At 42.9% G+C, this 27738-nt stretch overlaps 3 protein-coding genes across 3 annotated transcripts in view; all 3 read right to left on the bottom strand.

The window, feature by feature from the left end:
- Positions 1 to 17: 17 nt before the first annotated feature.
- On the bottom strand, positions 18 to 13591 carry rnf144b (ring finger protein 144B). The gene is made up of 9 exons (XM_030102116.1): positions 13486 to 13591; positions 13292 to 13399; positions 9591 to 9873; positions 8310 to 8414; positions 5831 to 5891; positions 4352 to 4565; positions 2741 to 2885; positions 2563 to 2652; positions 18 to 1087 (listed from the first exon to the last, which is right to left on the bottom strand). The coding sequence occupies exons 3-9, from the start codon at positions 9762 to 9764 to the stop codon at positions 917 to 919; spliced, it is 960 nt and encodes a 319-aa protein (XP_029957976.1). The 5' UTR covers positions 9765 to 9873; positions 13292 to 13399; positions 13486 to 13591; the 3' UTR covers positions 18 to 916.
- A 7404-nt stretch (positions 13592 to 20995) lies between these two features.
- drc9 (dynein regulatory complex subunit 9) lies at positions 20996 to 23872 on the bottom strand. The gene is made up of 9 exons (XM_030102397.1): positions 23744 to 23872; positions 23589 to 23623; positions 23385 to 23507; positions 23187 to 23265; positions 22729 to 22869; positions 22563 to 22637; positions 21416 to 21547; positions 21248 to 21337; positions 20996 to 21130 (listed from the first exon to the last, which is right to left on the bottom strand). Exons 1-9 carry the CDS (start codon positions 23870 to 23872, stop codon positions 21023 to 21025), a joined length of 912 nt encoding a protein of 303 aa, XP_029958257.1. The 3' UTR covers positions 20996 to 21022.
- The window catches only part of spire1b (spire-type actin nucleation factor 1b), a 36052-nt gene continuing 31193 nt past the window's right edge, over positions 22880 to 27738 (bottom strand). Inside the window, exon 18 of the mRNA XM_030102114.1 lies at positions 22880 to 22911. The gene's annotated coding sequence lies outside the window, so the exon portion shown is untranslated. The remainder of the gene's footprint in view (positions 22912 to 27738) is intronic.

Raw genomic sequence — 27738 nt, 5'->3', positions numbered from 1 at the left:
TCATGATCAGACCGAACACCAGCTGATGCATGTTTAAATGCATTATGTTTATTAACATTTACAGTGGTGCTTTTACAAAATATCCGATGCCGAAACATCAACCAAAATGTAGAAATGACAGCATACACACAACCCATAAATACATATTCACGCACACGCACCCACGCACACTTTAGAAAAAGTACAGGTTATCCTTTAGAGCCTTTGGTCTGGGACGTACGCCAGGTGGAAACAACAAACATGTGCAGAAGAAGAGCCGTCTGTGCACCGCTGAAGCCCTATCGTGTTTCATATCGAGACAGATTACACAGTGCACACCGCTGCCACTCGCCTCCTCCTGCTGTCGATGAACGGTTTGCATTGCTGAGGGATTTACGACCCTGTGTGATCCTGACGGTTGTCCGTTGTTATCAAATGTTTTGCATAAGAATGGAAGGCAAATCAAAGTGAGTCAAGCACCAGGCACTGGAGAGCGAGGCACTTGAGCACCTAACTAACACCTCTGGTTTGGCATCATGACGTTTGGCACATGAGGGTGGCATTTGCACTTGGAACCGAGCGTTTTGTGTGTGTGTGTGGCATGTTGCAGCGATAGAGCCCCGTCCAGAACGTTTCTTCACAGCTGCTTTAACTCAGTACCTGTTGTGCCTCTGAAAACTAGTTAAGCCAGCCGTTTTACATTCATTCTCCACATATTTACACTCCTATAGAATAAAGTTCACGTCATCCATCAGTGACGTCTTCACATCCTCTCTCAGAGGCTAAAGGTTAAAGTCTGTAGTTGTTGATCTGGACCAGCCACTCAGTCTCAGAGTTTTGTTTTGTTTTGTTTTCTTCTTCTCCACCGTGCAGCACTTGGTTGGCTTTCGTCGGGTTAGCGGAGTGATCCTGGGCCTGCAGATGAGAGCGGGAGCTGCTATGATGTGGAGGGGTCCGGCTGGCTGGGGTCCTTCTTCCTCTTCTTCTTCTTTTTCTTCTTCCCTCTGCAGGGCTTGCAGACGCAGCACAGGATGCAGGGCGACGCCAGCACGAGGAGGGGGGACGTCACCAGCACGATGATGCTCACCCCCAGCAGGATGCCCACGACCTGAGAGGAAACAAGGACATGTCCACATCAACAGGTGCAATTCAGGAAGAAGTCCATCACACAGACAAAACGAGATCTGCAGCTCCCGAATGATTGGAAATGTGATCAAGCTGTTTTGTTTTTGACGCCTCGGCAAGTGTTTTGTTTTTATCCACTATAATCCAACATATTGATCCACATCGTCTACACATTGAGGCTCAATCTGCAGAAATGAAACTGTGAAGCACCACAGAAGTTTTCTAAACTGCTGTTAAATGCTAAGTAATTCCTACTTTGAGCCATTAGTATGTCATTGGCTTAATATGCATGCAGGTTTCCCTCGACACTTGAATATGACTTGAACTTGTCTTCAATTATGCACCCACTGAGGCGTGTGAAAATACATCCATCATCTAAAGTACTGCAGGGAAAAGCCTGCAACCATCACAAACAGTCATAACAGATTCCATGCCTCTGGTCTTAATAGGGTAATTCAGTGAGGCTGACAGCTCAGACTCACAGTATTCATGGATAATTCAAATATTAAAACAAAAAACTCAGAACATTTTGAGCAATTTGAGACATATTTTAACCTTTCATCTAATTTAATATCAAATGTATCATGTATTCCACTATATTTTCATGTTAAGGAAGAGTGTTTTATCACCATGAAGCTACAAACATTAAAACTACAATAGATATCAAAGAAGATCACAGTGATCACACAGCAGACATGCTCAGAAGTTACAGTATATTGGCACTTTTTCATGCTAGTGTTGGGGATCTGGTGGAAGCAATGTGACCTCAAATTACAGCACAAACTGTCAGCTGAACTTTATCGCTTAATATTCATGGTTTACCTCACTACTTCTCTTGTGGTTGATAGTCTGCTGTCGACGGAAAATAAAATTCGTCACAAATCATGTGAAAACCAGACTTTCACAATTTAGCAGACGCACGCTGCACACTGTGCATTTCACAGCACGGTTCTGACCGAAGGGGCTGCAGGCAGCTCAGCGTGTCTCTGTGGCGACGGGAATTTGAGAGAAGCACTTTAGAGGACCTGTTGGGTGAGCGTATAACCACGTGCGTCATGAGTTGTTTTGCACGGAACAACTGTGCCGTTGTGCTGCGACTCAGCAAACGCTTAACGGCACCAGACGCGATCGGGAGGCTCAGGGCAAACCTGATGCTAATCATGTGATGATGGCATTAGGGCTGGGACGGAAGCGAAAACAAATTAGGTCTGGCGGCCAATTGAAATCACTTTTGTTGCATGAATGATGTCAGTAATGGGTGAGAATTAGCGCGGGGATCAGTTCAGTTTAATGGAGGAAACAGCCTGCCAGTTCAGACTATAAGCAGGATTTTAACAATCAGTCTGGCTCAGATATGCTCAAACAGAGCCCGGCTCTCTCAGGTGGGCGGCTCTGCAGGAAATGAGAGCATCGCTGCAAACCTGAGACGGACGTCCAGCGTCCGCTGGGCTGCCTCACCTGCGTCCTGTTCCACATAACCGAGGCCCTGGAGTGTCCCAGCTTGTTCCTGCACGGTCCCTTATCATAATGTCTCAGGAAGATATCACCCTGCGGTCACACAAACACAAGTTCAGACAAACAGAGGGTTCTGAAGCTTTTTTTTTTTCCCCCCCCCCACAGGGTGTGTGAAACTCACATCCAGGTTCTGCAGGCAGTACCAGCAGAAGGTGTGCTTGCAGCTTTTACACAGCATCTGGGCACAGCCCTGGTTCCTCTCGATGTAGATCCCACACATGGGGCACTGCTTGATGGGCAGGTCGGAGTCGCTGTCGGAGCGGGACCTGCGTGTGAGGAGAAACACACATCCAGGAATGCCATTAATGGGGACAAACGAATCCACGAGGGCCTCGGGAGTCTCTGGGCGGCCTGTGAACTCTTTATTTAGCAGTAAAGGTGAAGGGTCAGCACTCACTTTGAACTGGGTTAATTATTTCGGGAGTGACAGATATGAGCGGGGTGCTCTCCTGGTGCAGCGCAATGGCCATGTCTGATGTTTGTGACCTTGAAGTCATGGAGGTTCAACATTCCTTAAAATACAGTCCCAGTTTGCAAATGTGAATTATTTTCTCATCAAAAAGGTACAACAAGCAGTATCTAGGATGTGTAGTTCAGGTCTATGAACAGGGTGGGTTGAATGCAGAGAAATAATTTCCCAGAAGTAGAGCAATCAAATATCTAATTCATCATTTAATATTTTATCACTCTACTCCCTCTGTGTGTACCACAACAGGTAGTTATTTTCATTTTAGATCAGTACTACTATACTGGTTATTTTAATATTTGTGTTTTCCGATCACTAAATAGGAAAGAATTAGCTATGACTTAACGCCCTGCTCTGTGAAAGACTGAAGGAAAATCACCAAACCACAACCAATTCAAGCAAACAATTTGTACACAGACTTAATAATCGAGATGGGGAGTGCAGCAAGCCATTTTAAAACAGCTGAGAAGCTATCCAACCGAGATTTACATGAATAAATACCCTGGAAGTGTGGACACATAGAGTTTGCTTTGGGAGAGCTGTTAACAGACAATAACAAACGTTATTCTCTAGGATCTGAAACTGGTGTGCCTTCGTTCTCCTTCCTACTCCGTCCTGCTGCATGCAGAGACCACCGCTCCACCGCAGTGGACAGCGTCCTGCCGTACAGTGAACCTACTGGCTCACAGCCCACCCTCCTCCTCCTCCTCTTCCTCCCCCCTTTGGCACAGAGACAATGAATTCCAATATAAGTCAGTGGCTCCCCTGTGGCATCAGTCAGTCTGGCAGAGCCACAGCTCGGAGCGGCGCAGTAATGGAGCTGTACAACAGGGACTACACACAGGGCACTGCTGAGCAATGCTAAACTATTAATCCTGGAATAATGTTTTTATTCAGCGCACAGCTTCTGCTGCAGGACAAGGAGCTGCACATCACTTTAATGGTCTGCGTGTTGTAAATACACAACCCCAATAACTGTCAGACGGCAGAGAGCACAGAAGACAAGGGGTTTCCCTCGTAAAGCCATTACAGCGCTGAACAACATCTCCGGGAGAAGATAACTATCTGCTTTTATCTCTTCAATGCAGATGTGTGTCAGCACGGCTGGTTCAACAGTTTGTTTACAGCGATAAGGAGGGTATCTATACAGGCCCCTCGGCATCCCGGCAGAACGTGCTCATCCCATTTTTAGCTCGGGATAGTTTCCAGAGTGCGGCGCCGTGGCCGCGAGCGGCGGGCAGCCGACCTGGCGGCCGGCCAACTGACCTGCTTTCATGAGCTGGCGAGGGGAGGATCATGGGCTGGCGCTCGGGGCAGGTGTGGCCGTCCTGCCAGGGCCCCCTGCAGCCGGAGCAGAAGGTGGCGTGGCAGGTCGGGCACGGCACGGCGGCAGGGCGGCCCTCCGCGCTCGGCCGCACGTCGCACACGGCCTGGCATTCACGCACGGGGCACCAGGCTTTACTGGGGTCCAGCTTCACGTCTGCAGAGGAAAGAGAGACGAGGCTGAGATTCCAGAATTTGATTTCACTTTGTTTGTTTTTTTTTTCAAAAGATCCAGTTTGAAGACGATGCTGAGAGGCCAGTTTGACGTTGTGGTGGGAGGGAAAATGTAACAGAAAAATAGAAATACTCTATTTATCCCAGAGAGAAATTCTCTGAGGAGTTTGTTCTCATTGTTCCAGTCAACAACGTCAACAACGAAGGATTACACACACTGCAGCAAGACTGCAGACATGACCTCAATGAGCCTCATGATGCGAGGTCCTTGAATAAACCCCGTGCCGTCCCGGCTGATCCCCGACAGTTCAGGTGTTCTCCTCAGACTGCAGGTATACTGTCAACAGGTACAACTAAAGGGATCAACGACTCTTTCTCTGCTGTCGGCCTTTCAAACGACCACATTCACGCTTCAATGCCTTTGTTGTTTTTACACCTGCTGCAAAGCAAGTTTGCCTTTGGAAGTAATAATGATACGCTTGACATCTTATTGGAATCTCATGGTGCTTTTAAATATATTTTAATGTATCAAATAGACAAGTAAGTATAGCCGAAACATCTAATAGAGACCGCTTTTTCCTTTCAATTCAATCACAGAAAATAAATCATACAAATTATAAGAAGAGAATAGAAAAAGTTCAAAAAGGAAAAAAAGTCCCAACCAAAACAGAAGGCAGCCATCCTGAGCCGTCTTAGACGAACTCATGTTCTCAACGTGAATCACAACGGGGTGAAAACAGTGTTGCTAAACAGCACGGACTTTGTGCTTCCTTTGTGCCGCCAATAATACAAGTCTTATGATTTATGGTGCGAGTAAACAATCACTGGTATTGGCTTTCTGCTGTATTGTTACTGTGACACTGGAAAAGAGCAACAAAGCTGCAGGGCAAGCTAACAGCAGCTTATGATATTTAAATGCCAACAGAGAATAACGTCTGTAGCGCTCACAGGACGCAGACGTAAACATTTCTATGGCTTACAGTGTGATTTGTAACATGCAGGTTCCCGTATGACTTTAATCAGTTTTATATAGGATCACCTGCAGTGTTTCATGTGCAGCAGCGGAACTTCAACTTAAAGTGCAGCGACCTGTTTGTTAAACCTGGAACAAAGTGGAAAAGCCAAAAAGGGCAGCAGGCTCCACCAAATCCCCGGCATGTGGACCTCCATGTTCACCGGGACTGCTTGTGTGACCTGGAATAGCCCGGCGGCTCCCGCCGGCCGTCAGCATGCTAATGCAGGACTCACCTCGCTCAAACTTGAGGCGCTGGTACAGCTCCACCTGATCGGCTGCAGCCAAGCGAGCAATCTGCAGCAACAAAGGGGGGGGGGGGGGGGTGTTTTACTCAACAGACCGCTGATGATCCCCTGATCACACTTGTTTTTGAGATCCTATTTCAGAAGGCTTGTTTTACAGCAAATGAGTGGAGGTGAGTAAAAACGCCTGGTGATCAAGACTCAAACCAGCATTGTTGCTGAGTGTGTGATGTTACTGAATGCCTAGCATCAGCTGGTCACTTAGTAACTCCAAATTAACGCATTATTTCTATGTCACGAAGTGGTAGAGAGAAACTGGGGAGAAAACAAAAGGTTGACTAAAACATTTTTGTTATAAATGCCTGCTATCTGCTCCAAAATGAAAAGCTTTTTTTGTTTAGACATCTTTCTTTTTTCCCCTGAAGTTATTGCTATTCAGACTGTAGGACAGGGCTGTCAAATTCACTTTGTCCACAGGCCACAAACAACGTAGTTTCATTATAATGATGCCGCAGAAGCGAAATGAAAGCAAAACTGCCCTCAAAAGAAGGACAATTCTTAGTTTTCTTTTCAGATTATTAACACAAAGAAGTTGAAAGTTTTTTCGGAAAACACATTTAATGAAGCCTATGCAAACAAAAACCTAATATGAACAATTTGAAGTCTGTTGAAATCTAAAATCTGACCTGCCACAGTTTATTTCCAGAGAATGCTGGCGAAAGCCTGTGGCTTCCTTCGCTGCAATCAGGGATTTTATTAGTGTAGCCTTCATGCCGATGCGACACTCGCAGTGAGGTAGCTCGAAATAACCTGCTGCATTTCTGCTGTTTGCTGCTGTAGAAAAACGACCCTTCAAGTGTTATTATTAATTCAACACTATGCAGGCTGGGTTGGCGCAAATAGATGCTGCAATGTTTAAAATTCCAAATGGAGGGATTTATATGAAAATATTCCAATGATTTTTTTTTTTTTTTAATTCTAAATTATGATAGATTAACACACATCCCAAGCTCGGAAAACCGAAACTTAATATTCGCGTCATGGGCTCTTAAAAGAACACTTCTTTCAATGCGCCTCTTAAAGGAGTTCAATTCACCTGAAAAACTGATAAAAGAAGAAGAATTACCAAGTTTGCGAGTGAGCAATTCCAATTTCCTGACTGTGGGAGTGATTTCTCACCGTGAGAAATCACTCCCACATTGCTCTCTGATATGATCTCATTCTGCTTCAACAACAACAAGAACTTCCTCCTAACTTAAGACTGGATACACACTCCTTACACAACGCTCTGATGGGCTGCACGGTTTGGAAAACACTGGGGTGAAAAATCCAGCTTCACGTTTCTGCCGAAGCGCAGTTACCACACTCAGGACTGAAAACAAACACTGTGGAGGAACCAGTGACTCAGGAACTTGAAGAATGTTCAACAACAAACACAGAAATGTTTGACCTGTATTTGGTTTTTGTATTTTTTTCCCCTGAATGCCGAGTATGTCAACCACAACCCGACGTAGTTGGGTGCCATGGCCAGCTTCATTGTGGTGTGGTATGGGAATTGAACCACTCAGTTAAAACGGGCTTGATAAATGGTGATCGAAGCAGCCTGCCATCACCGGAAGACATTCATACCACCAGGGTATTCAGGAGGACTATACACACAGAAGTGCCCAGAATTTATAGATATTGTAAACATTTATAGACATTTTAAAACAAGGAGGAGGGGAATTTTTGACTGGAATGACCACTGTAGCCAAATGAATCCCAGAATGTTACTCAGTAACAAAATTCTCAGTCAACCTACTTCTCTGACCACCTCTGCTCAGCTCAGTCCAAAATAAAATACAGTACCTTCCAAGGCATGTTAAACTGGTGTCAAAAAAATTAAAACAGATTCAATTAAATCTGAACACAGAATTTGGAGAGCAATAAAAAGGTTTTCACAGTGACACAGATGCAGAACTTCCAAATGCCTAAAAGATTTTACTTTCAGCCTGTTAATGCTTTAAAAACAAAGTGATCCAGTTGCAGCCTAAAACAATACACTAAGTACATACTGGTGTTGCACAGCAAATAAAAAACCAGACTCTCAGGTGCAAGAACACTGAAACCAAATATATGACAAACACCAAAATCTCTTTAGGCCCGTTCAGGGTAGTTTTGTCTCTTTATCCCACACATATATAGACAAAATGACAAAGACATGCCTCTGCTTATGCATCAATTGTACATTTTCTTTCACTTTCTGCACTGGATAGCGAGATGCTCAATATTACTGCACTTCAGATTCATGTACTATATATAAGGAACATGCTTCACTTTATTTTATTTTTTTTTAATTAAATGGTTGAGCTCAGCAAACATTGTTGTTGCATCAGGTAAAACTTTGTTTTTCCACCATTCATTAAACATCTTTTATTTTTTTCTTCTTCCTCTAGTGACCTACATAGCGCAGGCTTTAACCAGGACATACCTCAGAGTCCAGCAGCACTCCAGTCTTTTGGCACGCCATATCGGGGCAGGTGATGGGCGCCCCTCCACCCTCCATTACAGCGAGCTGAACATACTGCTGCAAACACTGAGGGAGAGGGTACAACAATGCATAATAAGAAACCTGATTGCACAAAGGCTGGAAAACTAATACGCCGCACATCAAAACATGACAGCGTGACCATGACAACTGTAAAATGCAAAGAGACAGGAGAAAGCCACTGTGAAAACAGGAAAGTACCAATGTCACATAAACACGAGTTCCTTATCAGCCCTCGCTCTGCGACAGTCATGTGTTGCATAAAAAATGTAATCTGGAGGAACTGTGTAAACCTTCTGCAAACACAGACACTCTGGAGTAAAGTCATTAAAGTACGGCTTCTCTGTCGAGAGAGAAAAACAAATCAATATGAGAGGCTTGGGATGTGCACATGTGCTCATCATGCAGCACACAGCAGGGGTCATACAAAAAAAAAAAAAAAACCCTGAGCTGGAATAACAGAAAAGAGGAGACGATACAGATGCACACACAAAAGATAAGGAAAGCTTATTGCATCCATTTCCTTGTAAATGTGTGTGTTTTATATCGGCGTGACCTTGTGAGCGAAAAGCTAACAACTCCGCCGCTCGGAGAGAAATTAACACCTGCCACTATCTGGGATCCGCTCAGGTTTGATATGCCAGGCAGGCAACGCATTAGAGGAGAGGAGCAGACCTCTGCACTGCTGTAAATAATACAGCTCCATACTAAAGATAGCTGCTCTGTTCTCACACAGGGACTGGACTGGAACTGAAACTGAGGGTACAGCTGAAAATCTGCCAAACATCTGTGACAAAACTGGAGAAACCACCAAAGACCAATTCAGTGAGATTGGATGTGAGTCAGTCCAGTGTGGAAACGGCTTCATTTCGCTGGAATAATTCGTGCCTACGCAACAATCTATTTTAAGGTCTCACTTACAGTGGAAGTCAGTGCTGCAATACAAATGGGGATCTCACTCCAAGTCATCAAAATCTTGGAGGATTTGCCTAAATTAGCCAAATTAGAAAGTCTGATGATGGATCACGGTTGTGTTATTCCACACCCACTACAGAAACTGGCTAAATGTGAAAACTCTGAATCGCTGATGAATCAGCTGCAGCGTCACTGAAATTCACACGTTTTGGGCTTTTGAGTCCATCTCAAACAGACGCGTGACGGCAGCTTCGGTCACTCTCAATACTGTACACGAATACACAGATGAGATGCTTCCTGTCCACTTACGCTTGTGCAGTAGATGCACTTGCAGCGTTGCAGCTCCGTGGTGGCAGCAGACGGCTGCTCGCTGAGGCACAGCTTGCAGAAGACCTCGGCGCCCTGCTGGGGGTCGGCGTCTGCGTCGGCCTTGCCGGACGCCACCGTTGCTCCCCGGCCGAGGGTGGGACTCCTGCCGGCCATTGCGGGTGCGACCAGGCAGGGCAGGGAATACGGGGAGGGAAGGACGAGGGGATCGGGCGGCTCCTAGCCTTTCTGCTGCAGATGGAGAGGAGCTAAAGAGTCCATGTTCCTGAAAGCAGAAAGAGAATAGATCTGATTGGCATTCTCGGCCTGGGTGTCCTACTGATTTCCCTTCAGACTTCATCACTGCACCCTTTTCCTGTCATTCCTCCTGTAGCAGCTCTGACGATTCCCCCTCTCCCTGCGGCAACAAACCGCCGCTGCCTCGTTACCTGGGAGATGAATTAGTCACCCCCGAAAGCTTTGTGGTTCCTCAAGCAAAATATAATCATGTGTTATTAGCTGATTCCTCATCATCACCATCATCATGCTGTGTTTTCCTCTTTTTGTGGGGGCCATAAATAAGTCCAAAGTCCAGTGTCCGTGTTTATTTGTTCACAGTTATTGACCATCATCCCTGCTGTCAGGAGGAATTGATTGTCACGTCGTCTCCAGAAACAAAATACCAGTGAGTATGTACAGTACAGTACGCCGGAGTATCTCTCAGCAGATAAGGACAAAATAGAGATAAAATTTAAACAGGTACAAACTCTAACTGGAAACCCAAGTGGGGGGCTAATTAAAGGCATAATATGCAAGATTCTAATGTGAGGTGGTCAGCAGTGAGACAGCGCTCAGTGGTTATTTTACTCAGTTTCCAAGAGCCTCAATCATGGTTGGGATCAATGTTAAGTGAACTGACCTACTCTTTCTTCTTTGCTTGGGCTGAAGACAGACGACGAGCTACGGAGGTTAATTACTGTATCATGTGGTCCAAAGTGGGAGCACAAGCCTGAAGAAGGTGGGAGTTAATCTGATTACTTTATGTAGCACAATAGATGTGCTGCATAAGATCACAACGGCTGTTTTTCGGAGCATTTCTACCGTTTAAGTTCCTCATGCTTTCTCAACTCTAGAGTTTCGGATGAGTTGGCGGAGTGCAGAATCATCCGTCTGTGTGCAACTAGATCAGTGTGTCTGTACTCGTGTTCATATCCCACATCAGTGGTGCATGTTAGCACAAGAAAAAACATGTTTATGAGTTTTAGTTTAGAGGTTTGCTGCCTCTGAACTGAACCTGAGTGAACCTGAGTAAAGCTCCTGTCAATGAAAATAAATAATTTAATAAAGTATTAAAAAAGGATTTCATAAAGGATCACAACAAAACACTGAACTCAAAACGGCGCCACTAACAGGTCTGTGATATGATAACGTTCAGAGAGCGAACAGGTCATGGCTAAGGTCATGGTCAGGGTTGCAAACTCCTCAGTTTTCCTGCAAAATGGGATTCTTTTGGTTCATATTTTGGTCCATGGGGCTTACGAAGCCTTACACACAAGAAAATAAAATAATAATAAAACTGCATGTTTAAAAAAAAAAAACATCAAACCGAATCCAGGCCAGTAAAACACACTTGGCATGTAAGTAGCAGGCTCAGTGGTCCACAGTCACAGCGCCTCACTCACCTGAAAGTATCAACAACTAGTTAAAAACAACAGCGGGGTAATTATGGGAGGAAACACTCAAAGGAATGAGACTGAAAATGTTATGTTGCCATCACCCTGAAAATCACACCAAATCCCAGCGATGAAACAAAGAAGGACATCCAAATAGTCAAATCACATTTGTCAGAGACAATGACATGCTGTATGTAAAGAGGAGATCAATAATGGCATGGCAGCAGGTGATTAAAAGTCTAAGTACAGCCAAAGCCACACCGATCAATCCTCTGACGACCATGAATATGTGACAAGGAGCTGCTGTCTGGATATTTCAGTCTGAACTCATTGACCAACCATGCAACACACTGTCTGTTAATTTCTCAAAGACATGTGGAAAGTCAGGTTTGAAGTTCCTCAACAAGTAAATTCAACCCGGATCTCCTTGATTATTAAATTATCCACAGCAAACAGTAAGTGACTTTAACATTTTCTCGTCAGACAACTCTCATATTTCATGACAGAACGGCCCAGTCACATGGATAAGCAAACTCTGATCCAGAGGTAAAGGAAAGCAAAATCAGGCATTTGACTATATCCAGACTCAAAAGTGGGGGAAAATGATGCCAGAATGTGGGATTCGAGATTAATCCAGTGGACAACAGTGGCTGGACAGAGATCAGGGTCACACAGGAAACCGTGGCGTTAAACCCACACTCTGCAGCCTGTTGAAATCACACATTATCCCACACCAACGTTCACCATTTCAGCTGCTACAGTGGACAGGAAACTTTGGGGCAGCTCAGTCAATACAGTCACCACCACCAGTGGCCTACATTTGCCACCGGGGTCTCTTTTAATATGTGCCATCGATCAGCGGTGGCGTGCGTGCAGACCATCGACGGCGGAGCTGCCGTTTCTGCAAAGTCATAGGCCGTCCTCCTGCACTACTTCCTGACAGACGGGCTGAGCCGGCTGCAGTCGTCAGCCTGCCCCGTCCTGCCCGAGCAAAACCAACCCTGCGGTCTCGCATGGGAAAATAACAGCTTTCAAGTCTGCAAGCCATGCTCCACGTAAGCTCAGATATGTAATTAATACCTGAGTGACGCTTTTGTCCCCAAGCATCCTCAGAGTTTGGAGGAGCTTCAGATTACGTGGATTACCATTCATCGTCAGATCAGACGAGTGGAGGTGATGTTATACTGTAATGACTAGAACATTAGGCCCAATTTTAATGAGAGCAGTGAGCAGAGAAAGAGCAGCGTCTGTGAAAAGCATGGTATCAGTTACACAGCTCTGCCTCCGACATGTTTATTTTGCATGTTTGCCTACAGGACTAAGTTTATAATATTTGTGGTTACCCAGATTCTTCATCCTGGACGACATCCCTCTGAGTGCCGGCCTTCAGAAAGCCCTCCTGGTCGCAGTCCCTGCTTCTGAATCCCCCCTTTCAAACTTGATCCTCTGCCGTTGGAGCTTTCTGTTTCACAAAACGCCCTTGTGTTGGCAGCAACACTCTCTTTAGGTGTGGAGCCGGCCACTTCGTGATCAGCAGTCCTAATGGATCAAGGTCTAGATGGGCGAGGGTTTAAGGGGTTACGAAAAGGAGGCAATCAAAGCATCATTGTTGGTCAGAGGAGGGGGGGGGGAAAGGGAAGGCAGATCTGCCTGGTGGAAAGCTTGCTGCTGCTGCTTTCTACACAGAGCGCCACTGTGTTGTGGAGGGAGGCAGCTGGGAGTGTGTTGCTTGGGGAGCAGAATTTATAAGGTATCATTCCTACAACCGCAACCACTGAGCTGGATTTCCACTCAATAACCTGTGCGTCACACGCGCATAAAAGGTGAAAACTAAGCAGCAACATGAGGAACGCAGACGACAGAATGTAATCTGTTGCAGGGCGAAACGTGACACACCTGCATCTCAAGGTTGCACAACTTAACACGGGACGGGATAAAAACACGCCGTCTTCCTCACTATCGGGCGGCTGAGACGCCGTCGTGGTGCAGACATGGGACGACACGGGCGGTGTAGGCGGTGTGTGTTCCTACCTTTCCCCCGCGGGCCCGTGGGTGTCGGTGTCGGTGCAGCCGGAGCGCAGATCCGCAGCCGCAGTGCCGCCGCCGCCGCCGCCGTGACACATGTGTTGACACACTCTGCTGCTGTAACAACCCGCTGTCAGCGCCGACACACACTCACACACACACACACACCAAAAGCCAACCACCTGGGTGTTTTAAACGACCTGCTCGCTCCCGTCTTCAACGTGTGCGCGTGTCCGTGTACTCGTGTGTGCGCGCGGGGCTCTCCTCGCGGATCCTGCCGTTGTGGCTTTCTCTGAACTGGTGCTGCGTTCAGGTGCAGTCGGGAAAAAAAATATCCAGTCACGCCCCGAACCGTGGAAAAACAATCCGAGGAGTGTGAAGAGTGTTAATTCAGCAAAACCCAAGGACCGCAAAAAGACAGAACAGGAAAAGAGTTTCAAGAGGACCAAAAAAACAGGAACTGGAGGTGCATCGTTAACACTGCATTTTTGAGCAAGTTACAGTGCAGAAGTAAAATTACCACGAAGTTTAACCTCAATGGCTAAAATAGAGAAAGAAGCAATTTTCCTAAGGGAGTCAGTGAAGTATGCTTTCTTATTTGCTTATTTGCATATTCATATATTCAGTCATCATATTGTGGCCTTGACGCTTGTGCAACTTCAAATTAGGTCTTGTCTAAACTCGACTAAAACAGAATAAAACACCGAAATCCACAGTACATAAATTATGAGAAATTACTGTTGTGGTGTTTGCACTTAAGTCTTCCTGCGACTGGAATGGACTGGCTGGTGGACCAATTTTGGCAAAATGTTCTACTAAAGTGAATACAAACGTAAGAGTTGCTTGACAAATAATTAATCACACACACACACACACACACACACACACACACACACACACACACACACACACACACACACACACACACACACACACACACACACACACAACAGATGCCAGGACAAGACATAGAGGCTCAGAATTATCACATAGATGACAAACTTTCATTTAATGTTTCTGGAGGAAGGTGATATGTATTTGTCAGGGTCCTTATTGTCCATATCTGCATATTATGTAAAGTTTATAAACTGAAATGAGAGCTGTTGAAATGGTCATCAGGTTCCTGGATGAAGTCTGGGTTGGGTTGCAGTGCCTTTATGTGCAGTTTGTATGTTCTTCAGGTAATTTACAGTTACATGGGAGGAAACCCACAGGTTCAAGTCATCAGTATTTTCTGTGTCCAGACAAAGTTTCACTTTCTGATACAGTATGCCTGCAGTGTCTCTAACTGCCCCTGTAGCTTGCCAAAAATTCTCCTATGACAAACAAATCAGCAAACGTTCCCTGGCCTCTGCATCTTGTCACTTCAGTGTAATTTTTTGCAGAACTACTGACACAGTCTATTTGCTCCCTGTGGCCCCTTTTCTTCTGACAGTTGCAATGATTGATCTAAGCAGATTGTCATATTCAAGGTAACATACCGTGCATGTGAAAATGCACTGGTCCTGTGCCGTCAGTATCTGGAGAACCTGTTGACCCCTGATGGGACTGAATCAGGTACAGCTAGTGTGGTACTCTGAACATTTGATTGCTAAAGCTCATACCGGAACACCAGCTTCTCCTGAAAGAAGCAGTCTGGTATGCGGTATTTTGGTTTGTGGGTTCAGCAGAGTTTCTGCATCATCCCATTTGGAGTTGTGAAATTACTGGTTAACAAACTTACAAGAAAGTCAGTGTTATATGTGTATTTCTCATAAATGAAAACAGGAATCAGTTATCAATCAAACACCCGGTAAAAACACAATGCTTTGGTAGGAACTGCCGCTTCAAAGCAAAAAAAACAAAAAGACATCTGAATGGGTACATAGGCATGAATGTTACTTTGACACGTACCCCTAAAGTGTTGCAGACAATGTCAACCTCTTCCTGAAAGTGAAGTTCTCTGATGTGTGTGGTGTGTTTCGCTTCAGGATGATATGATGAAATGCCACACAACGGAATACGGGAATAGTTTGAAGAACGTGACATGTGAATTCCTCACTTCACAGTCCAGTCACGCATCTGTGGGATGTACTGGAAAAACAGGTCTTATCAGAGAACTCGGGTGCATGCAGTTACTGGAACATCAAATATTTAAATGTTATGACTGTGGTGAGTACAGAATCATATGATTATTATACTGATCAGTGGCTTACATTTAAAACGACATGGGCAGTACATAATCAAGTCCAGGTTTTTATATTTCTACCTTTGTAATAATCAGTTATGAATGACATTTACATTAAACATTTTTCTATCTGAATGTTTTAAAAGTGTGTTTTTATGTGAGTGAAGTAAAAAATTGTTAAAAAGAAAAGGTTGAATATTTTGTGCCAAGAAATACATGGAAACAAGATATATCAGAAGGCTTGTAATTAAAACAAATATTATTTAGGTTACACTCATACTAGAGTAAACTGTCCAATTGTACAGGTACTCAGTGGGGGTGAAACCACAACAGGTACTTCCCCTTGTTCGCAATATATGAGGCTGCATATACTCAGCAGCATACCCACCGCTTGCTGGTACAAATGCAGTAACAGGATTGGACTGGATTTATTTTACCATTCATCTGTCATTCAAATGTGGACATCTCATTGTCTGATGAACTTGATGGAAAATATTGATTGTCATTTCTTACATTTAAATGTTTTAAAATCCTGCCTTTCTTGTATATTGAATTGTTTTCAGTTTTATGCGTGGCAGAGAGTCAAATAGTGCTCTTTGGGTTAGGTTCTTTCAAAACATTGCAACAGGCCCTTTCACTGCTTCCACATGCTCAGAAAACATGGTAAGCAGCTCCGCCACTAAGGAACTTGCTTTCACGCCTGCATCAAAATCCCCCCATTTTCATTTTGGTCACATGGTAACAGAGGAAGGTCTGTACTTTTTCTGAGATTTGACTTATCAGAGTGAACAAGCTAATTCTACCTTTTTTTTTCTTTTTTTTTTATTTAGTACTGCATGATCAATGTTCTTATTTGGAAACTTTTGCAGGTGTTGTAAATGTTGCACCTGCACACATCGAATGTTTATTCCAAAACCAGCTCAGCTCTGAACTATGAAGTTGTTTGCTTGAATATTTCTACTTTTCACGTTTTCACGCTGTTATCTGGCAATGTTGCTTCGAACATGCTTTCAATATGAAAATAGCAACAAACGCTGTTTTGCAAAGGAATTAATGAAAAACTTCCGTTTACTGATGGAAGCATTGTTTGTATGTTACACTAATATCCTAGTGAAGCTATTGGTTTGTTTTTTTGCGTTATATCACACTGACAAGAAAGAAAGAGACTGTTAGCTTTAGCTGGACTGTCTATGAAAATTAGAATGTGAAAATGTCGCTGTATTGTGAGTTCCTATCATGATGTGACATGTATGGAAGCAAATATGAATATGCAAATGAACACCAAAATATCAATAGTTTGTGTCTGTTTTAAAATTGCAACATTTACATAAATAGTTACTATTTTGAGATAAATGTTTTATTCTTTAATTTTACAAATACACTATTTTGATCATTTTTTGCTGATTAGTATAAATATCTCATCTTTCATTTGTAATTAGAGATGCTAATTACAAAGATCACGATGTCCGAATATCATGTTTGGAAGTGAAATACAGAGTCAAGAAGAACGGCATTTGTCTTTGTGTCGATTTAGTAACTTTAATTACCTTTAAGTTTCCTTCTGAACATATAATCTTATTACCATCACAAAGTATGAGACAGACAGGAGGTCAGTGGTCGTCACATCATGAATCTTGGGGGCCACAGTGATGCAGTAGTTAGTCCTCTGGGTTCAAATACCAGCTGGGCCTTTTCTGTGTGGAGTTTGCATGTTCTCTCCGGGTGGGTTTCTCCAGTTTTCCTACCACAGTCCAAAAATGACCATGTGAAGTTAACTGGTGACCCTAATAGTGGTAGTCTGTCTGTGTTTCTGGTTCTGGCCACTCATCCTGGATAGTTGGCTGGGATTGGTTCCAGTGCCCCATAACCCTGCACAGAATAAAGCAAAATAGAATGGATGAAGTATCCTGAACCCCCCCCCCCCCCCTTTTTTTTTTTTTTTTTTTTTTTTTTTTGGACATAGGAAGTCATCCACTTGATCCCTCAAACGAAATTTAGCTAAAAATACTGGCTATCTAACAGAGCATTATTTACATCGTACATCGGAACAAGATCTTGTGTTTTACTAAAATCTCCCAGATGAATAGCAACATTATTTAAAACCAGAACTATAAAATTATGTTATAATCTGACATCCTGCAGGTGTTACTTCATCATTTCTGATTTCATGCATGATGCAACAAAATACGCGGAATGCAATGCCATAACAGCAATGATGTGTGTTTTGCAGATTTCAGTGGAGGAAAAAACAAAATCCGTGTTCACTGAGTTGAAGGGAAGACGTGCTGCTGGAAACTCCGTGCGCATGCGCAGCAGCCGACTGGGGTTTTTCTGTATAGACTGGTAAACCGACATATCTGTCGACATTTGAAGCTTTCTTCAACTTAAGCTCGAACCCCCGGCCGGTGATGGACGCATCTCCAGCATCGTCTGCGAATCATGTCATGTACAGCGGCTTGGTGAAGACGAGAGATAAAGCGCCTCTCAGCCAGGTGAGTGTTTTACCCATGAATGAATGTCTCTTCCTCAATATGAAGTACTGTAAAGCTTATCGTGGAAGAGAAACTTTCTTACTTTTTTTTTTTATATATATTTGTTTTCTATGTAGCTTTAAGAGGTTGTGTTAAGATAAATATGTTTGCGTGTATTGTTGAGTAAAACATGAGTGCGCAGAGAAGAGCGCGCACTTGACCCAGAAAAACAGTGAAAAAGTTTTCCGTCTGTACTTTTTCTTCTTCCAGAAAGCTCTTCACGCACCCCCAAGACTTTCTGAGTGAAAAAAAAAAAACTTGTGTGTGCGGCGATTAGTGGAGAAAAAAGATCCGCAATCCACTAACATTTGGCATGAAAACGAATACCTTAGTGTTCACAGTTAATCACGTGGTTAATTTTCGGCCCTACTGAGGGGAAAAGTTTGCTTTATTTAGATTTTATTTCACATTAACATATTTATTTGTGAGGTGTATGGTCACTTGATTCAATATATTCTTGAAAAATAATTCACCACAGTGAAAATAGGAAAGCAGAAGGGGGTACCCTGGGGTGGGGGGTGAACTCTGTTCTCCCATCCAGCACACTGCACCCTGATGACTGGAAAAAAAAAAGATTTTGTTGTATGATCTATTCATCAATGGGCAGTGATTTCTACTGATGCCATCTAGTGGGACCTTGGTTTTATTGCGGTTTTGTCTAGTTGGATCCCTGGCAGCACACCTCCAGGAGCCACTTCCCTAAACTCCAGTAGAGGGAAGACTGTCTTTTCCCCTCATCGAAAGCATACCATAAATGAATAAAGCATGAGGAAGACAGCATCAGCCGGACAAGCCATGTAAGGCCAGATCTGCATCTAGCTCTGACGTGACTCTTACTTCTCTCCCTTACTTCCGCAGGTTACTGAAACAGACATAATGAAGTTTGTAATGGTCAAAATTAACTAGACATACCTATGTGTTATCCATGTACTGAGGTAGATCGTGTGACAGTACTCAATATGTGCTCTCATCCTACAGGTGTTGACTCTGAAAGCCTCCAGCATGCAGAAAGTCTTCCATATGATGCAGAACGCCATGCTGAAGAGCTGCACCATGGCCTCCAGGTTCATGTGCATCTCCATCCCAGTGTGCTGTTCAGGTAAGTCTTCATTTTACAAGTTAGAGTTCACAAACATCTTTGTCTGTCGAGCAAGATGAGGGGGTCTTCTTTTCTCTGTGCACTGATATTTTCATTTTGGTGTGTAGGCTAGGGATGGAGGGAGTAATCACTGTATTAACTGGCAAAGTCTGATGTAACATTTCGCTCTGCTTTCACAGCTCAACCTCAGCAGCGCACGAGGGATCAGATTGAACAAGGTAGGACCCTATAGCTTTGTTTTTACAGTAAAACATCTTCACATGTCTTTGTCTCTCTGTTGACCTCTTCCTGTCTGTTACATACTAAGTGTATGTTTCAGCCTATTATTTCAGATGTGCCACATTACATTCGGCTGCTAAAATCCACTTTGAGTGTGACAAATAGCCCTTAAAAGCCATACTCTTGTTTTCTCTATCAAGATATACTACATGTGGGGTCAATGCAGTTCACATTGCATGAGTGCTGAATGAGGGAGGCTTTGAACGTTTTTTTTTTCTGGAACTGAAAGAACTTTAACAGCAGCCGTGTCTTGCGGTACTTCTCCCATTGCGTCACTCAGGAACCATTTCACATTTTCATATTCTCTCCCTGTTTCCCCTTTCTTCTTCTCATGAACAGAGGCCCTCAGGGGCCCATGGTCCAATGTTATGATCGTCAACATCAGCAACTCCACCTTAAACCATTGCATCATCGGGGACAACACCTACCAGCGCACCGTGACTGAACAGCAGCCTCTGATGCGACAGCCCGAGAGCCTTGTGCACGGTATGTAACCTGTGCAGGATTTATCTTCATTTCTCACCCCTGCTCTGCGCTCGGGAGTAGCGCTGAAACGACTCTTGTGTGTTGCAGGCCAGCAGACGTGCAGCTGCAGCCACGGGCAGCAGGGGGCGGAGCAGGTTTCTTCAGATGCAGAGCAGCTGAGCATCAGCATCAGGAGCTCTCACCTCAGCTGCGTCATCATCGGAGACAACAACGAAATGCACATCGAACAAGGCCAGCCGTCTGAATGAAAACCGAGGACGTGCACGACCGTTTCAAGATGACACAAACACACACACACACTGCACACTCCAACTGCAATGACGTAGTGTGTTGCATATGGTCAGTATTGTGAATAGAGCTAAAAAAAATCGATCTCTTGTTGCGTCATGTTTATTATGTACTCTAATTGAATATTTCGCTACTAAAAACATGGAAACCATTATTTTTAATCACAGTATTCGAAGTGTTAACAGAGTGATCGTATTACCAAGAATCACAGCAACACTGACTGGAACCTGTTTCGAGTAGTATATAAAAACGATGAAACAATAGGAAAATGTAAAAAAAAAAAAAAAAAACGCATTCTCTCAGAACACAATGCTGGGACCTTAAAAATAAATGACACAGATGTGAACACCTTAGTGATACAACATAGCTGATAAAGTTACATTTCTTCCAGTAATTTCAAATTGAGACACACAAACTAAAGTCAGCGTCTCAGCCCACGCTCTAAAACATTACACTGTGGATTATTTCCAGGGATGGGGAAGAATACTGCAAGACTCGTCTCATCAGCTCATTTCATACTGTGTGGTCGCAGAGACAAGCGGCTGTGGCTGAAATCTCTATCATGTCATGACAACAGATTGAAGTTCAAGTGTATGGCCCATGGTCACGTTCAGTGCATTACTTCATATTGCTAACAGTCAGATGTGAGTTATTTGCATCTGTTGCCTTTTTCATGTGTGTTATTTATTCTTGTCAACTGACTGCTTTTAAGCCTTAAACTCAGAAGATATTTTATTTAAAATCTGAAGAAAAAGGCTTTGATTTAAAATGTTTTTACTTTCATTTAACTGTTGACTTTGCTTTTCTCAAATGTGAAATGCCAAAAATATTTATTTTAAGCTGTAAATAAAAAGTTTGCAGTAACTTTGACCTATGTGTTGGGAAAGTCATTTCTTCTTCTTTTTCCCTTCCTTCTTCTTTCCTTTCTTGCTGGCGTCTGTTTTGAAACCGCCGAGGCCTCGGCGGACCATGCAGCCTCTCCACCAGGCCTGCAGCTGCACACAGATCACAGATAACAATGAACAAGTCAATAATAGCTCAACAGGAGTAGATCTGATAAGAGTGGAATGTGTTGGCGAGTCTCCATCTGTCTTCTGATTGGATGTTCTTACCTTGGTGGCAGCTCTGACCTTGGCGTGCTGTTGGCGCAGTTTCTCCTGCTCCTCTCTGTCCTCCATCACCACCTGCTCCATCACCCTGAACTGAAAGCGTCAGCTAATGAATGTCTGGCAGACGACAATCCGAGGAGCAGCATCGGCCGAGCGTCGAGGGCTCCTCACCCTCCCCTTCGTCTCCATCAGTCTGTTGAAGCCCAGGGTCTTCTTGCCCCACACACTGATGAGCTGCTCCTTCTTCTCCTGCTGAATCTGCTTCGTGAGCTGCTGCCACTTCTGCAGCTGCTGCTGCAGCTCCTGGTCGAGGGCAAGGAAACATCAGACACAGCGAATTATGTTGGATTCCAACAGGATTTATTACATGATGAGTTTATTGAAAATAGTTATTTTTAAGAAAAAAAAAATTAATGAGTCTTTGGACGTGTAATATCAGAAGCCCATCACTTGCTCTGAGGCCACATTGCCTCTCATTTTCCCTGTGTTTGAGTTTCTCTGCAGTTAGTTAGTGTCTCAGAGGTCATTTAGTTCACCTCTCTAGTTTCATTATGTCTCATCGTGATGGTTTTTTTTTTTGTCTTTTTTTTATGGTTTTGTTAACATTCCTGTGGTCACATTGCATCTTTTTGTGATCATTTTTGTGAGTATTTTCTCTGTCTTTGGTCATTTCATGTATTTTGTAGTAACTTTGTGTTCTTTTAATGAAACAGCGTCCCACTGTTACTGTGTTCATTTTGTGTAATTTGTCTCCATATTATTTTTTAATGCTATTTTATTGTTTGATACTTTGTTTCTTTTGTGTCTGACAGTGGTCATTTTGTCTATTTTTTAGTCATTGTTTGTTTCTATCTTCTTTATTCTGATTATTCTGATTTGTGTTTATCCTGACATTTTATGCTCTTTGTGTAAGATTGGTGCCCCACGAGGTCATTTGTATCTCTCTCTTTTTTTTTTTTTTTTTTTTTGCATGTTTGTCTTGTGTTCATTTGTGGTCATCTTAGTTAATTCTTAAGATTAATGACTCGTGTATTTGTTTCACCATCACCTCTCAAGTTTCCATGAGTCAGCCTATTCTGTCGCCACCCATTAGCAGTGCTGATGCTTGTCACAACCACAACATCCCACAGTACTGAGCCTCTGTTCAGGTTAAAGCGGTGCCTAGTGCCCTCTAGTGAAACTAAACTGAGGCTGGAAAATTCAGTTTCTGAAAATCCAGCATTGGTCTTGTAATTGTGTTCCAAACAAATAATCTGATCTTTTCGTGCAGATAAATCAGTGATCAAGAATAAATGAATAGCTGTTGTGTTTGACCAACCTCATGCTGATCTTGCAGGAATTTCTCTGACTCCTCATGAACTGTCATCTCCTCCTTCAGCTTTTTATACAGCAGCTAAGAGAGACAACGGAAGTGATTGTTACTGGTGTTGGTGTACCTGATACTAAACCAGAGTGTTGTCAGACAGATGGACCAATAAACTCACATCCAGCTGATCCTGGAGCAGCTCCTCGGCTCTAGCAGTCGCTTTCTCCTCAGCCAAGAGTTGCAGCTCAATATTCTTTTTCAAATCCTGTTTGCTTTCCAAACTCTGGCCTTTCTGACGGGAAGAGGCGGATAGTTTTTCCTGAGGGAGAGAGAGAGAGAGAGAGAGAGAGAGAGAGAGTATTAGGAATACTGTTGTGGAACTTTCTGGGCAGGTTTTCAGGTGCATACAGGACTCTACCTCATTGTCATTTTCTACTCTTACTCAATCTAAATAGTATCAAAAACCCTCAGAGTAGCGTTTGTGGTCCTTCCAGTAGTACTGAAAGCAACTTGCAGTTGAAATATAACACTTAAGTCAGCTATCCCTTATCAAGGAGGACCGGATCCCAACTCACGGGTGGAGTTTGTTCAGATGGACAGGTCAAAACAATGTGAGGGAATCTTTGGCTTTCTTACACTCACTTTTCTTGCTTGTTCTTCAGCTTCTTTTTCAAGCAGATGTTTTCTTCTCTGCTCCAGTTCTTCCATGAGCTCTCTGAATACAAAGACACCAAATTATTTCCTCCCTCAACACCCCAATCTTTTTCTCTGATCCAGCTCATGTATTGTGTATAGGGAGGCCTACTCGTTACTTTTAACAAGACACCATTTCACCTTTTTTTCTCTTCATCTTTCTTATGCTGCTCCTTTTTGTCCACAACATTTCGCAAAGAATCGAAACTGTGCTTCTCCTCCAGTTCCAAATGCAGCTTGGACATCTGCAGTGATATGCTTTCACTAGATAGAAGAAAACTGTCTGAGAGAGGAAAAAATAGATGAAGCTAAAAGTTTACTTTTGTTTGTTTGTGGACCACTTACCAATCCTTTTTCATCTTGCTCAATCTGGCTTTTTCCTGCACACGGACACATCAGACAGACACACATCAAGTTATTATCAGAATGAAAACACGACTGTAAAATCAGAGTTTACTGGGTGATTCTCTGGACAGTGTATGAACAGGTGTTGTAGTCACCTGAGCAGCTGCAGGGCCTTTCTGCCTGCTGATCTGCACCTCCAGGGCATGTCCCAGGATGTCCAGCTGAAGAACACAGTCCTCCACCACAGCTGCTGACCTGAGGCTCTGAGTGTGGGGTAAAGACATCCTGTGGGAAATCCATCAGTCAAAGCAGAACGTTTGGTTTCACTCAGACAATATGTTATTATCTTGCTACTTGGTGCCTTATTCATTAACCTATTTAATGTCACTCGTAGCAGGGTTTTTATTGATAAGTTAGATCAGATAACATTTTCCCAACACTGAAAGGACACCATCAAACATGTTTTAATAATTATATGTGTGTATATATATATATATATATATATATATATATATATATATATATATATATATATATATAATTATTAAAACATGTATGTATGTATGTATGTATGTATGTATGTATGTATGTATGTATATATATATATATATATATATATATATATATATATATATATATATATTAAGGCTGTGACTTTAACGCGTTAGTTACGATTAATTAATTACAGAAATTTTAACGCGATAAAAAAAATTATCGCAAATTGTCGCGGAACGTTTGTCACCGGACGAGTTTCACCCGGACTTATTTCGCTGTGACACAACAACGAAACAGCTCCCGATTTGGTGACTTTCTCGTTAAATCTGGCGACTTTCCAAAGCCTCCTGGCGACTTTTTTTGTCAAAAGCGACTAGCAACAAATTTAGCGACTTTTTCTGGTGCTGTGGAGACGTGACAGGACGTCTCGTTCTGCAGCTGCTGTCCTCAATGAGCTGCGGTGCTGCGTGAGCCCCTCCCCCGTCCCAAAGCACTCACAGGCGGCCAGTCTCATGCAGCGCTCCCTGCTGCAGGCAGAGCAGAGAGGAGACCCACACCACTCCTCCACACTTCTAATGAATCGCGTGTGCGCAAATACGCCACTGCTCACTTGCTGACAAACCAAGAATAAACAGAAGAAAATTCATTTGTAGTTCTAAACATATGTAGGGTGTTTTTTTAACTCACATTTTGCTTCTCCCATGACGTTATTCCTCTCTCCTACAGCGTCCATTACAATTACATGCAAATTGCAAATTAGGTAACGACCTCATCTAGCAACTTCTGGCGACTTTTAGGACAGCCAATAGTGACTTTCCTTACTGGGGAGTTGGCAACACTGCTCCCGACGACAGCGCACTACTTGGTCTCGTGCACAGAAAATTTAGATTTAAAAAGCCAGCGGATGGCAGCGTGGATAAAACCAAAGCTGTATGCATATTGTGCAGCAAAGAATTTGCATACCATGGCAGCACATCGAGCCTGCTATATCATCTGAATGCTAAGCATGTCGCAGCAGCGGCCAACACGCAAGCCTCGCATACAGATAGAGTTGAAGAGGATGTCACTCCGACTACTTCAAGGACCCTCGCCCAGCCCAACAAAAGTTGCACTAATCAATGTGTATTGGTTTATTTATCTTGGTTAAATTCCTCCTTCCCTGCTGAAAAAATGAACAGTGTTTTGTTGCTTAAGCTTATGTATCACTATATTGATTCACTATACCAAAATCCATTAGAAAAAGAAAGGTTCTCACTGATCTCGGGTCAAATATCGATATGCGATTAATTGAGATTAATTAATTACAAAGGCCCTAATTAATTAGATTAATTTTTTTAATCGAGTCCCACCCCTAATATATATATATATATATATATATATATATATATATATATATATATATATATATATATATATATATATATATATATATATATATGATAGCATTCAGGTTGGAAAGCTATTGATTTAGTGTCTGTATAAAGCATTGCCAAAATACCAAAAACAATCAAGTTTTCAAAACTGGTTGGCTTTATGAATCCACGTACGTCGACATTAAAATATTACAGGTAATGTCAATAGTTACTCACCTCGGTCCTCCCCGCAGGAGCTGATTGCAGCCTTGGTAAAACAAGATAGTTTATCCGTTCAAAGAAACGATTTGAGTTCATGAAACACAGCTAAGGTTAGCTACTTAGCGAACTAGCTAAACAGCGATCGTTTACGCGTCACCATGGCAACAGAGCTGCGGCACAAAATTCATTCATTTCTTCTTCTCCTTCTCCTTCTCCTTCTTCTTCTTCTTCTTCTTCTTCTTCTTCTTCTTCTTCTTCTTCTTCTTCTTCTTCTTCTTCTTCTTCTTCGTCTTCTTCTTCTTCTTCTTCTATACCCAGGTTTCATGTGTCAGAGAAGTTTCACAAGACCGGGTTGTGATGCTTGAATATCTTTAGACATGTTGGAGCCCCTAAGGTGCATCTTGGTGCCAACAGTTTCTAGAAAACCTCTGCCAAATCATGAATGAGATTATAGAAAATGCCCTGCCTTACCACAGTAGAATACAACACCTCAGCTCTGCCATAATCAGCTACTTCCTAGATTTCAGGTCTCTCACACTGAACCTGGTGTGTCACATAAAGGAAAATGATACAATGATTATCACATTTTCCCCAAAGCTAGAACACTAATGTTTAGCTTCTGAGGCTTTCTTGGTGTAGCACGAATTTTTAGTGTCCAGCAATTTTATAGTCATAAAAGATAAAAAGAATTTAAATGAGTATGAAATATTATGATGAGGCAAACATCACAAACAAGGCAAACAATTGAATTGTTGTATATTGATACACCCTTGTATGACACATCCAGTCTTGATTAAATGGCACCTTAAGCTGTTCTGTCTTTCTTGTTTCATACTGTCTGTCACATACATCCAGGTTTGTGCCTAAGTAAGCACAGCCACCCCCACACAGGAAGACTCACAAGGCCAACCTCAACTTAAGACTTGTTCCTGCTTGTGAAGCAGCTGGGCTAACCACTGCACCACTGTCTAGTTCCTCTGACGTTATCATGCTCTTTATTAAGTAACTCTTTGAGGAACACAGTAATACTGTTCGACCTGGACCATGTTTGCAGAAGCGGATGTCAGCTCTGCTCCAGACACTGCTGATGTGAAATTACAAGGACTAGATGTCAAATGCCTTCCAGCCAGGAGCAGCCAAAAAAAGTTGTTGTTTTTTTTCTCCCTGAGAGTTAAGCTTATCAAAAAGGAAGGACTTCAATATCTGAGCCGTTTTGAAAGATACTGGAGGCAGTCGTCAGGTATTGCATTACAATTTTATTGTTGTAGTCATCATTTGTAGCACTCTCTGCAGGGGGTTACAGCTTGAAGGTAATACAGACTGAAGGTACAAGCTACACTGTAGTACATGCATGATGCATTATGTCTCACACAGTGTGATGTTTTCTCTGTGGACTTCCCCCTCTCTTCTTTAACTTTGACTCAAACACACGGCACCGGAACAACCACCCTCCCAGAGATCGACATCAACGTCTCCATCATCAATGAGGCAACACACACCTGATCTACAAACAAATCATTACAAACAAAGTATATACAGTAGCAGTTGGTGACTGATGAATGAGAGTGGTCATAAAAGGCAACTTTTAAGGCAGAAATTTATCTGGGGGAGGATGAGGAATGTGATGAAGGTGAAAAAGCAAAGTCTCAGCCGTCAGTGAAGTAGGATCCCGCCGCTGAGAGATGTCGATGGAAATAATAAAGGCATTAATGAGACTAAACTGTATGTGTTAAACATCTGGAGAGCATGTTGTCATTCTTTGTTACCTATACAATGAGCCGGGTTTCATTGTCTGTACATGAGGCATTTTAGTATGATTTCAATATGTCACAACACAGAGACAAGTAACGAAACATAAAGGAGTTAACATGTACAATATATTCATCATTGTAAAGGTACAGTTTTTAAAAAAATCAAAAAAATATGAACGTATTTTTCTCGTATGTAAATTATTAAAAGATGTGTCTAAAAAAAGGTAATTTATTACTGCTGTGCGCATGAGTAAATATTAATCAAGCAATGTGCTTTCAAGGCCCTAAAGTGTTAATTTTTCAATCAGCCTAGCTATGAGTGGTGCAGCC

Source organism: Salarias fasciatus, chromosome 11 (assembly GCF_902148845.1).
Source record: "Salarias fasciatus chromosome 11, fSalaFa1.1, whole genome shotgun sequence".
Classification (NCBI taxonomy): Eukaryota; Metazoa; Chordata; class Actinopteri; order Blenniiformes; family Blenniidae; genus Salarias; species Salarias fasciatus.
Note: the sequence above shows the minus strand (reverse complement) of the source record. Positions and strands in the feature narration are given on the sequence as shown.